This window comes from Halichoerus grypus, chromosome 4 (assembly GCF_964656455.1).
Source record: "Halichoerus grypus chromosome 4, mHalGry1.hap1.1, whole genome shotgun sequence".
NCBI classification, from domain to species: domain Eukaryota; kingdom Metazoa; phylum Chordata; class Mammalia; order Carnivora; family Phocidae; genus Halichoerus; species Halichoerus grypus.
Genome location: NC_135715.1, coordinates 172221030 through 172234801, shown reverse-complemented (window position 1 = coordinate 172234801; position 13772 = coordinate 172221030). Strand labels below are relative to the sequence as shown.

General features: G+C 36.9%; 1 protein-coding gene across 1 annotated transcript in view; it reads left to right on the top strand.

The window, feature by feature from the left end:
• ABCA12 (ATP binding cassette subfamily A member 12) overlaps positions 1–8681 on the top strand; it is a 169768-nt gene extending 161087 nt beyond the window's left edge. Inside the window, exons 50-53 of the mRNA XM_036087379.2 lie at positions 182–274; positions 1558–1663; positions 4786–4923; positions 6706–8681. Coding sequence (XP_035943272.2) covers positions 182–274; positions 1558–1663; positions 4786–4923; positions 6706–6813 — 445 coding nt within the window. The 3' untranslated portion in view covers positions 6814–8681. The remainder of the gene's footprint in view (positions 1–181; positions 275–1557; positions 1664–4785; positions 4924–6705) is intronic.
• The last annotated feature ends 5091 nt before the right edge of the window (positions 8682–13772 follow it).

Genomic DNA, 13772 nt, shown 5'->3' with positions numbered 1-13772 from the left:
TAAAAAACCCTATGTGAAGACATTTAATTTGTATTTTAAAATGTATTTCTTGTGTCCTTCAAGGGAAAAGACATTTTAAGGAACTAAAATAGTATTTCTAAGGTACCATAATGAAACATTTAAGCTTATGCTTATGAGCAGTTTTCTGTGCCCAGAATTCTGATGTGATTCTGTCTTTCAGCATGGAAGAATGTGAGGCTCTCTGTACCAGGTTGGCCATTATGGTGAATGGAAGGTTCCAATGTATTGGATCTTTGCAGCATATAAAGAGCAGGTGAGGGGCACCTGGGTGGCTCAGTTGGTTAAGTGTCTGAATCTTGGTTTCAGCTCAGATTGTGATCTCAGGGTCGTGAGATGGAGCCCCACATTGGGCTCTGCACTCAGCAGGAGTCGGCTTGAGATTCTATCTCCCTGTCCCTTTGCCCCTCCCCACAGTGCCCTCTCTATCTCCCTCTCTCTCTTGAAAATAAATAAATAAGTCTTAAAAAAAAAAAAAGCAGGTGAAGAACAATTGCGTTGTTTAACATATGGTGTCAGGAAGTCAATCTAACAGTACTATACTTACCTTTGAGGATTATTTAACAGCTTGTCCTGTAATGAAAAGTCAAACTGGAAAGAAAAAGTTGATCTTTGATTCACCTTAAAGTTAAATTATCTTACTAAAACGTCTTAAAAAAAAAATCTACAACGTAAATACTCTCAGAAAGCAGTTTTCAAGAATTTACTCGATAACAAGTTAGACCTTGACAAGTACATAAAGGCATAGATTTTTATGTAGCGTGTTCCTGTGCCATTTGCACAGGCTTTTAGTAAGCTGTTTAACATTTTTACTGCATTCAAAACCTTTTAATCAAGAATACATTGGGGAAATGTGCACAAATATCATATTACCAAATTAAAATTAAATTAATATTTTATATTTGCGAGAGTGCATATGCATTTATACATATTCATGTTAATCTCCAAACTTCAGGGTGTTACTTTATACTTTTATCTGTATAACTCGGCTTCTTATAAGATAGTATTAACCAAGATAAGTAAGAAAAACGGATGAAAGTGACATTATAGATTGTTCTCAAAGAGTCTATTGTGACTTGTTTACATATTCTATTCTTGGGCAAACAGTTAGCTAGCATATTGATTTATTACTCATTTTTAAAACCCCAGGGACTTTAGTCTTCACTTTGGACCCAAATCTCCAATGACTTGCCTTTTAAGACCTTGTTTGTTTTAAATTAGAAAATATTTAACCCTAGATATTGACATCAATTGCCAATTCATTGATGTCAACGAAAGCCAAGTTTTTATGTTTTCTTTCTAATGCAGCTTTTGTCCAAGGAGTGTGACTTTGTATAATGCTAGAACTAAATAAAAAATCATGGCAACACACTATTTCCAGTTGCAACATACCTTGAACTTTTATGGCAAAATGGCAGTCTTTATATAAGAAAAGGTGCTATAATGGTCAGCTTGGGTCCTGTTTCATTACCTAGAATTCCAGGGGAGTTATTTCAGCAAAGTGTAACTCATATCACATTTTGCACTTTTTCTTTCTAGGTTTGGACGAGGATTTACTGTCAAGGTTCACTTGAAAAATACCAAAGTGAGCATGGAGGCCCTCACAAGGTTTATGCAACTGCACTTTCCAAAAACATACTTAAAAGTAAGTAGGAAATTGTCCTGCCTTTGATCTTGATTGGTTTTGATAGTCATAATCTAATATGGATGCTTGCCATTTTCAAGTTGAGCATAGCTTTATTATTAACCTTAATATATTTATTAATTCAAGATACATAAGATACTCTGGGGGCACCTGCGTGGCTCAGTCATTAAGTGTCTGCCTTTGGCTCAGGTCATGATCCCAGGGTCCTGGGATCAAGCCCCGCATCGGGGTCCCTGCTCTGTGGGGAACCTGCTTCTCCCTCTCCCACTCCCCCTGCTTGTGTTCCCTCTCTCATTGTGTCTCTCTCTGTCAAATAAATAAAATCTTAAAAAAAAAAAAAGATACATAATATACTCTGAAACACACTTAGTATGAACAAATAGGATCTTCAAATTAATTGTATAATTTTATAGCTATTTAAAAGTAATATAGTCCTGGGGCACCTGGCTGACTCTATCTGTAGAACATGCGACTCTTGATCTCAGGGTTGTGAGTTCAAGCCCCATGTTGGGTGTAGGGCTTACCTTAAAATAAATAAATACATACATACATAACATACATACATACATAAATAAAATGTAGTCCTTTTATATATCTTTATTTCTTCCTCACAAAGACTTTATGACCATACTATTAGTTTTTGAGTTGTATACATAACTAGTTTACTAATTATATATGTTAAGGAACTGAGGGATGACAGATATTATATGATCAAGGATATTTCTTCTTACAAAAAAAAAAAAAATGTAGAGTTCCAGAATGTCATAGCTATAGAAGATTATCTTCTTGCTCCTCTCATTTGGAAGATAAGCCCATAATGGTTTGAACAGAACTGCTTGGAAATCAAGTTCTTAATTCCCACACTAGTTGAAACATTGTTCACTTAATTTCATCTTGTGTGTATATATCCACACAATGGACAGGCACAGATATGTGTATATATCTCACATAGCACATACTTAAAATAAACGCATGTGACCAAAAAACCTATCTTTATAACATCTTGGATGTACAGGTAGTTTGTACAAGATGATTATAGCAAATGAATGTTTTTAAAAGAAATCAGGTGAGGGGGCGCCTGGGTAGCTCAGTTGGTTAAGCATCTGACTTTGACTCAGGTCATGATCTCAGGGTCCTGGGATTGTGTCCCACGTTGGGCTCCTACTCAGCAGGGAGCCTGTTTCTCCCTCTGCCCCTCCCCCCCCGCTTGTGTTTTCTCTCTCTCAAATAAATAAATAAAATCTTTAATAAAATAAAAATAAGAGAAATCAGGTGTGGAATGGTGGAAAGAAATTTAAAGGCTTGGGCCGAAATCCAGCTCTGCCTGTGTGATTTCCAGCAAGACATTTAAAGTCTCTGAACCTCCTTTTTCTCCTTTGTGAAATAGAAATAATGACATCTACTTCACAAGATTGGTGTGAGAAGCAAATGATAAAATGCCCACAAAGCTATTTCATAAACAATAAGGCACCATATTAATGTGATGTGATTGGAGAGAGCAAAAGAGTGCATTTTTAAAAACAATTCTTTTATCTCTATAAAATACCTTTGCCTTGACCTCCCAAACCTCGGCTAACTTCTCCAGGAAATAATAGCTTTTACGTTTCTTATCAAAGTCCATTTTCTACCATATAAATTAAAATCAAATTTAAAAATTGTAGGACACTTTGCTTTACACATATCACAACAGTGCTTTCTCTTTGGATGAATTTCCAGTTTGAAATCTGTGTTTATTCACTGAGTGATGAGATTACATTCACCTTGCTCTGTTCCTTGTGGACCAGGGCTATACAAAGCAAGTGCAGTGATCACAAAAGTCTCATTTCTTTCTAAACAGACCATTCTTTACAAGTATGTGGTGGTTTCTAGATCTCTAGAAGAGAAATAGCAAGAGCAACATTTGGGGATTAAAAGTAAGACAGCCTGATTGAGGTGACAGGTGTGATGCATCCACAGGTCTATAAGAGGGGTTAGGCAGTGAGCAAAGGAGTGAGAAGAGGAGGCGTTTCCAGCAACAGAAGTCTTGAATACCAAGTGAAATTCACAGTCTTGATCTGATCCATATAGGTTGCAGGGGTAGATGCTGGAGTAAGAACATACCTTGATCAAATAGTGCTCAGGAAAGATTCTCCTAGCTGTGTGTGCCATAATGTGTGAACGTATGCAGGTTCTAAGCCACGGGAGAGGCTGGGGAAGTTACTCAGACGTGGAGTGGTGAGAATGGAGTTAACATTGGTGCAAATAGAGAGGAAAGGTTTAAATGTGAGACTCATCTTAGAGGGAAAACAAATAGGATATGATAACTGATTAAATATGTAGAAAAGCAGGATGTTAAAAATGTTCCAAGGAAACAAGAATAGATTACTAGTAGATGGTGATACTATGGACTAAATAAAGAAATTGGAAAGAATTTTAGGGTGAGTTAAGAAAGAATGTGGTATTTTTTTTTAAGATTTTATTCATTTGAGAGAAAGAGAGCTCTGGCACGAGTGGGCACGAGTGGGTGGGGGGTAGGGACAGAGGGAGAGGGAGAAGCAGACTCCCCGCTGAGCAGGGAGTCAAATGTGGGGCTCCAGCCCAGGACCCCAAAATCATGACCTGAACAGAAGGCAGACATTTAGCCAACTGAGCCACCCAGGCGCCCTGAATGTGGCGTATTTTAATGAGATTTTTCCTTCACAATGCTTTTGAAATCTAACCTCTTTAGCCAATATAAATTGAACAGTTATAACTATCCCTAGCCTTTTAGAACACTTCTAACATTAAAACAAACAAAAGTTTCTAAATGTGATCTCTGAATTGAGCTGAGCATAATCTGACATCTAAAATACGATTTCACAATATTTTTTCCTAGGCAAGACTATAAGGACTTTATAAGTACACAGGAATGTAGAATACTTTGGAATTTTCATTAGGTTTTTAATTTGTTTCCTCTTTGACGTGTGTAAAACTTTTCATCTCATCTTTGCAGGTTGTTAGCTGCAAAACGTAGCCATCCTTTACACTGATTGTCATGATTGGCAATGGAATGAATTTCAGTATTAGCTCTTGGTCAAGTTATGTCTAGTCAACTCAATATTACCTGACATTGCAGAATAAATTTTTCCCTTTTGTCCCCACAGGATCAGCACCTCAGCATGCTAGAGTATCATGTGCCAGTCACGGCGGGAGGAGTAGCGAACATTTTTGATCTGCTAGAAACCAACAAGGCTGCTTTAAATATCACAAATTTCTTAGTGAGTCAGACTACCCTGGAAGAGGTAAGCGGGATACCACATTCCATGTGCATAATGTCACATATTAATTATTACACATTCTGTTTATTTCTTTTTAATAACATTCAATGTGTTTATAATTGACACAGTATCTAAGCTTGCACCTGGAAAACTTAGCTTAATTTATTTTTAACTGTATTTTGGGATGTTCAAAAAAAGTGTGAAAAGCATTAACTATTTTTTAATGGAGAAAAGAGGATTTTTCCTTTCTACAAGACATTTCTATCCATTAGGTTATATGAATACGTAAAGCAACAAAATGTTATTTTCACCTGTAAAACAAATAGATATTAACACTTTCCTCACTTTCTCCTTGTTAAGTTTCTTTCTTCCCCCCACCCTTGGTAGGCTTCTTAAATAACATTATTCATTGGCTTCCTGGGTTAGCATAGGATGGGGGTTTCTAGAGAAAATTCAGTGCCAGACCTGTAGACCTGCTTAGATTCAGGCAACCAAAGTGGTAAATGCAGATTTTTTTTGTTTCACTCATATCATGTCTTAATTACTTTATATTCAATAACTAGAGGCTTTACGGGTCATCCTTCATCATCTTTGCACCATGTTAATTTTGTTAATTTTGTATAGCTCAACCAACCTGATGTATAGAACATTTAATAGCATCTATCGTCACGACGGGTCTAAATGTTAGGCCTCAGGGGCCTCTAAGTGCTGCATTTTATGGACAATTTTTTATGGGGGCTTTAGGCAATTATGGATTTACTGACCCAGAAAATTTACCCTTTGACTTATAATCAACTACTAGGACCATGTCTGACACAAAGTAGACTCTCAGTTTCTAGAGGAATCTATGACTAATAGACTTAATGATTTTAAACCAAGTAATAAAGGTCTATCTGTTAAATAATTGGCTTTCTGAACATAATGTGGGCTCTCTATACAAGTTTTATTTTAGTACGTTAACTCTTGAAACTAGTGAAATTTCTCTCAACATCATCATATAAACATTTGTTAATAGCTTGGCTTGGGTTCCTGGATTATACTTGATAGAGATATTAATGTAAATCTTATAAATACAGATATGTGGTTATAGATATTTAATTATAGCTTTAGATTTATAGTGATTATAAGTTGTAGATATAGGTTTTATTTTCAAACCCCAGTTAAATTTTTTTAAAGATTTTATTTATTTAATTTTGAGAGAGAGAAAGAGCGTGAGTGTGGGGAGGGGCAGAGGGAGAGGGACAAGCAGACTGCAGCGAGCACAGAGTCCGACATGGGGCTCGATCCCATGACCCTGAGATCTCAACCTGAGCTGAAATCAAGAGTGGGATGCTTAGGGGCGCCTGGGTGGCTCAGTTGGTTAAGCGACTGCCTTCGGCTCAGGTCATGATCCTGGAGTCCCGGGATCAAGTCCCACATTGGGCTCCCTGCTCAGCAGGGAGTCTGCTCCTCCCTCTGACCCTCCCCCCTCTCATGCTCTCTGTATCTCATTCTCTCTCTCAAATAAATAAATAAAATCTTTAAAAAAAAAAAGAGTGGGATGCTTAACCAATTGAGCCATCCAGGCAGCAGCTGTTAAATTTGAATATCTAAAAGGAATACTAGTGAATTTGAATTTGAATATCTAAAAGGAATACTAGTGAAAGTGTGCATTTCTGTGTGGACATATCCCTATAATATCTAGTTTTCTTCTTTTTTTTTTTTGTCTTTCACTGTGTGTGTGTGTGTGTGTGTGTGTGTGAATTAACCTTATTTCTTCGTTTGGCTTACCAAACACTAATGAGTTTATTTCCCTTGAAAAATCAGGTTTTCATCAACTTTGCCAAAGACCAAAAGTCCTATGAAACTGCTGATACCAGTAGCCAAGTTTCCACCATAAGCGTTGACTCACAGGATGACCGGACAGAACTGTAATACCACCAGCAAAGTCAAGCTCAGCAAATGGCCAATGGCTTCCTTTTAAAGAAGAGCCACAGAAGATACTACTTCCTCAAACTATCTTCATTTTAAAGTCGTATACTCTATGGAAGGTACAATTGTGTAAGAGTAGCAAGTAACTAACTGTAAGTGGAAAGTTTTTTTTCTAAAGTCAGTGAATGTTGCTACCGAAATGAATTTTGGTAAACTCAATACTCTGAGTGTGCTAATGTGTATGTTGGTGGTTACAATGCAAAGGGGAAACCACTTGAAGATAAATGTCTTAATTTATTACTTTTAATAAAAAGACAGCTTAAAAGGCATGGTTATTAGTAGCTGAAAAGTAAGATAATTTGGGGTAGATGGAATTAGGAGAACAAACAAAATAATTTATTTCCAGAAAGCAACAGAATGAGCATCATCATCAGGCACAGATTAACAATGGCAGGAAGCAGTGGGCACAAGGTCTGCACTGTACGTGGTATGTCATTTTCAGTGCCTGTAAATATGTGGGGATATGCTGAACCCCAAAAGAGTGCCTTTCCACAAGAATGCCATAGGAGACAGTTTACCCTGGTGGTAAACAGAACTTTGATTTATTCCTGCCAGGCCTTAACAGTAGTAAAGTAGCAAAAGCTACTTGTTCTTCACGGGAAATGGGTGTGTCAGCTGAACAGATACAAATCCTAAAAACTGATAGGAAATGCATGTGCTGCTGGCAGGCAACATTTTTTTAAGCTCTTACAGAAACCCTCATATTGTGGGTCTCTCTTGCAGGAAACATTCCTGTGGAGAGAAAATGAATATGGAGATAAATTTCAGCTAATCACCTGGCTAACCCAGAATCATGCATATGGCTATAGGATAGACTTCATAATAATGCCAAATTATATGGCCCTTGGGGATGGGGTTTTATGTAACGTGTGTGTGTGTGTGTGTTGTGTGTGCATGTGTGTGTGTGTGTGTGTATGCACATTTGTCAACTTTGGCACGATTGTATTGGTTTCAAAAACCAATAAATTCAAAGTTTAGGAAAATAATTCATGAAGTCATTTCATTTGTTAGAGAAGATTCAGGAACCTAAAAATTGGAGTCATACGACCTACATGGTCCCATGTGATCAGGTCCCTGCTCACCTCTCCACCTTCATTCCTTTCTTTGTCTTCTTCTTTAGGGTATGGCCATGCTGGCCTCTTTTCAGTTTTTCCAGTGCACCAAACCCCTTCCCATCTCTAGACCCACTACTTGAAATGTTCTTCCCTCCTCTTTGTTGCTAGACTATGCTAAAAGTCCTCAGAAATGTTGGGGCGCCTGGGTGGCTCAGTCGTTAAGCGTCTGCCTTCGGCTCAGGTCATGATCCCAGGGTCCTGGGATCAAGCCCCGCATCGGGCTCCCTGCTCAGCAGGAAGCCTGCTTCTCCCTCTCCCACTCCCCCTGCTTGTGTTCCCTCTCTCGCTGTGTCTCTCTCTGTCAAATAAATAAATAAATAAAATCTTTAAAAATAAAAAAATAAATAAATAAAAATAAAAGTCCTCAGAAATGTTAATCTTTCTCACAGAAGCTTTCCTTTTCTACTTCCTCAGTTTAAGTCCAGTCCCTCTGTTTTAATACTGTATTTTATTGTACCTCCTACTTTTCCGTCAGAACATGCATCCTAATTTGTAACATATCCAGACTAAAAATACACATCTTAACAGATGGCAATAGAATTTCTCTTAGGATAGAAAAAGCCTGTATTGAGTATAATATGTAGATAAGGCTTTCGGAGAAGAAGTTGTAACTCAGAGCATGGATGTCTTCAGGAGCCCAAATGACAAAAAAGGTGGTCAGCCTCCATGAAAGAATAAAAGGATTTGTTTATTGTTCATGGTGTTTGTTATTGTGGGTGTTGGCTGGTTGCCTGCTTGTTTCTGAGCAATGGTAAGAAGGGAAGCAAAGGGCAAGGAGAGAAGTGGAGGAAGGAGAAAGCAGGGAAAGCTGAGTATTAAAGGGAGAGACTAAAGTCCAGTGAGAAGGTGGAGTAGTTGAATGGACTTTTAAAACCATCAATTCCAAATACATTTTCACATTCATTCACTGTGCAACCATGCTATGAACTGTCCTCATGATTACTAAATCTTCATTAAAGTCAACCACACTTACTAATGAGTGTCAAGTAAAAATTGAGGAATGGATGGGTGGATGTCTTCTTTGAAAGAGGTGAAGAACAAAATCCAACAATACATTAAAAAAATCATTCACCACAATCAAATGGGATTTATTCCTGGGATACAAGGGTCATTCAATATTCACAAATCAATCAACATGATACATCATATCAATAATAGAAAGGATAAAAACCATATGATCATTTCAGTAGACTCAGAAAAAGCATTTGACAAAGTACAACATCCCTTCATAATAAAAGCTCTCAACAAGGTAGGTTTACAGGTAATATACCTCAACGTAATGAAAACCGTATATGAAAGACTCAGAGTGAACATCATATTCAATGGGGAAAAACTGAGAGCTTTCTCCTGAAGGTCAAGAACAAGTCAAGGATATCCACTCTCACCACTTTTATTCAACATAGTAATGGAAGTCCTAGCCTCAGCAATCAGAAAACAAAAGGCACAAAAGAAGTAAAAGGCACCCAAATTGGTAAGGAAGAAGTAAGACTTTCACTATTTGCAGACAACATGGTGCTATATATATAGGAAACCTGAAAGATTCCACCAAAAAAAACTATTAGAACTGAAAAATGAATTCAGTAAAGTCATAGGATACAAAATCAATGCGCAGAAATCTGTTGCATTTCTATACACTAATAATGAAGCAGCAGAAAGAGAAATTAAGAAAACAATCCCATACAATTGCACCAAAAATAATAGATACCTAGGAATAAAAGAGGTGAAAGACATGTACTTTAAAAACTATAAAACACTGATGAAAGAAAATGAAGAGGACACAAACAAATGGAAAGACATTCCATGCTCATGAATTGGAAGAACATTGTTAAAATGTCTGTACCATCTAAAGCAATTTACACATTCAGTGCAATCCCTATCAAAATACCAACATAACTGGAACAAACAATCCTAAAATTTATATGGAACCACAAAAGACTCTGAATAGTCAAAGCACTTTTGAAAAAGAAAAGTGAAGCTGGAGGGATCATAATTTCAGACTTCAAGTTATATTACAAAGTTGTAGTAATCAAAAGTCACAAAAACAGACACAAAAATGTGGTCCTGTCACAAAAATAGACACATAGACCAATAGAACAGAATAGAAAACCCAGAAATAAACCCACAATTACATGGTCAATTAATCTTTGACAGAGCAGGAAAGAATATCCAATGGAAAAAAGATAGTCTCTTCAACCAATGGTATTGGAAAAACTGGTCAGCTGTAAGCAAAAGAATGAAAATGGACCACTTTCTTACACCATACACAAAAATAAACTCAAAATGGATTAAAGACTTAAATGTGAGACCTGAAACCATAAAAATCCTAAAAGAGAGCAGAGGCAGTAATGTCTCTGACATTGGCGATAGCAACATTTTTCTAAATATGTCTCCTGAGGCAAGAGAAATACAGCAAAAATAAACTATTGGGACTATATCAAAATAAAAAGCTTCTACACAGCAAAGGAAACAATCAACAAAATTAAAAGGCAGCCTACTAAATGGGCAAAGATATTTGCAAATGACATATCCAATAAAAGGTTAGTATCCAAAATATATAAAGAACTTATACAACTCAACACCAAAAAAAACCAAATAATCCAATTTAAAAATGGGTGGAAGATATGAAGAGACATTTCTCCAAAAAGACACCCAGATGGCCAACAGATACATGAAAAGATGCTCAACATCACTGATCATCAGGGAAATGCAAATCAAAACCACGATGAACTCTCACCTCACACCTGTCAGAATGTCTAAAATCAAAAGTTCAAGAAACAACAACTGTTGACAAGGATGTGGAGAAAAAGGAACCCTTGTGCACTGGTGGTAGGAATGCAAACTGGTGTAGCCTTTGTGGAAAATAGTATGGAGTTTCCCCAAAATGTTAAAAATAGAACTACCCTACAATCCAGTAAACACACTACTGGGTATTTACCACAAAAAAAAACAAAAACACTAATTAAAAGGGACACATGCACCCCTATGTTTATAGCAGCATTATTTACAATATCCAAATTATGGAAGCAGCCCAAGTGTCCATCAATAGATGAATAGATAAAGAAGTTGTGGTATATATGTGCAATGGAATATTATTCATCCATAAAAAAGAATAAAATCTTGCCATTTACAACGACATGGATAGATCTATAGAGTAAAATGCTAAGTGAAAAAAGTCAGAGAAAGACAAATACCATATGATTTCAATCATCTGTGGAATTTAAGAAACAAATGAGCAAAGGGAAAAAAAAGCAAGACAAACCAAGAAATAGAATCTTAACTATAGAGAACAAACTGCTGGTTACCAGAGGGGAGGTGGGTGGGGGGATGGGTGAAATAGGTGATGAGGATTAAGGAGCACACGTGTTGTGATGAACACTTGAGTGATGTATGGGAGTGTTGAATCACTATATTGTACACCTGAAACTAATAAAACACTGCATGTTAACTATATTGAAATTAAAATTTTTTTAAAAAGTGCAAAACAGTGACTGCTTCACCATAGAGAAGCCTAAAGTCAGAGGCAACCCTGAGACAGAGGCCTGGATATGCGGAGTGGAGCTTCTGACCCCACAGGTGATGGATCTGGGGGTTCCCAACCAATCTTATCTACCCCTCCATAGGCAGGGAGGCCCGAGCTGGCCTCCACACTGTAGACATTGCAGTTTGATTTGAATGTTCATTTAGACATGAAGCTCTGTGAGGACAGAAAATCTATTTTGATCTTCCTAATTTTCCCACCCACACACACAATGAATATTTGCGGCACTCGACAAATATTTGATGGTTAAATGGATGAATAAATAAACGAATGAGAAATAAAAAAGAAGTTGGCATGATTGGTATGAAAAACAAGCTTCCTTTTTCAGTATAAATCTCTGAAATGTGGTAAAGTTTCCCAAGGGGTAGTTTATTCATGGAGAAGAAAAAGGAAAGATGATGCTTTATTCCAGATTAGATATTACAGTGAATCCACTAGCTTGGGAGGATTTTGGTATCTTCTTGGGAATCAGAATTCTAATGCTTTGCTTTAGTATATTTCTGCCCATTATTTGTTCTTTGTCTTTTTGTCTGTAAGGATGTACGGCATAAGAGTTTCATGACATCTTTACATATAAGTAAGGAACATACATGAAAAAGTGTTTGAACCCACATCCCTTTGGATTTCTCTGCAATAGAGAGAATGTTTTGAGAATTCCCAGTTATTGGGGGACTGCCTCCACTCTGGATAACACGAACAGAATCTGCTTTTTCATATGAGTTATGCGAATTACTTCTGAGGATTGTGGCAGTCTTCAATTCACCTATAAAACCTGAATATTAAAACATTTGGTGCAAAATCAGAAGAATAGAAAAATGATATGTACAACTATCTCCAATGATGCTCTCTGCCTGAATGATGGATCCATTTTCCTCAGAGATAATCCCTTACTCGAACAGCAGGTGTCCTCCTGGGTGAGGGTGGGGGTGACAGAGCAGGTTTGCATTCTCCTAACCCCCACAGGACCTTGGAGGCCTGCTTGCTTCATTAATGTAAGCTTCTCGATGAAGTTTTTAAATATAATGAGGCAAGTTAAAAGTGAATGGTATTATTTCCTTTGACATCATTTGTTATGAAATTAATCCCATCCCTCCCTTGCTTATAAACCCAGACTGGTTTTCTGTAATCTGTAAAATGAAATGTAGGCTCTTTAACCAATCCTCAAAGTATTTTATCATCCAGCTCCCAATGCTTCTACTTCTCTTCTCCATGTAGTCTGTGCTCCCACTTCAATGCATTTCTTGCTGTTTTCTATTACGTTAGACCTTTTTTCGGTTCTATGGCACTTTGCTCACACTACTTTCTTCTTGAAAGACCCCTTCCCTGTCCCCACTTAGCTTTTATCTAGAAATTTCTCTTAATCTTAGTTACCACTCTTCTACTGTGTTTTCCTTTTAAGGAAACCTGCCCAGAAAGCCTCAGGCTGAGCTAATTGTTCTATCCTCTGTTACAAAAGCATTTTGTGCAGGGCTCTGCAGGAAGCTATCCTATGTTGCCTTCCTCTTTCCACTACATTCTAAGTTCCTTAGAGTGGTGAACTCTATTCCTTCATCCTTGTATTGCCCACATCCAGCACAATATCCACATATTGTTGCTCAATAAATCTCTGAAAGACCAAAGAAGTCCATGTCAATTTAGAAATATTTTCATAATTTTTGTTCTAATTTTTTTGTGATTATGTTTGTTTTTAATTTTAGAAGAGTAGCCATGAAAATTTAAAGTTAACTGCTGGGGGAAAATATGCAGATGGCCAATATTTTAAATTAAAATGTTGATCCCACATAAAACACAAATCAATAAAATGCCAAACATTGGACATACTATTATTTTATTAATAGTATTGCCTAATACAACATTTTCCCAATGATATTAAAATAAAAATACTGTTTAAAATAAAATACTTTCACCCAGATAGAGTGATGCTTAATCACCCTCGTTGCAAAGTGGAAATACCAAGCTAAGTTATATAGTTAAAATAACAGCAGCTACCACTTACTGACAATTGTTATGTGTGAAACACTGGGTCAAGTATGCCATATTTATTGTATTTTTATTTAATTCTGACAGCATACTTCCAACTTACTAACCCCTTTCTATTGACAAGGACACTGGAAATTGGGAAAAGGTCATTATCTATTCCAGAATAATACAGCAACAAAGTAAATTTGACTCCAGGGACTATATTCTGACATAGATAAGAAAGAAAGAAAGAGAGAGAAAGAGAGAAAGAAAGAAAGGAAGGAAGGATG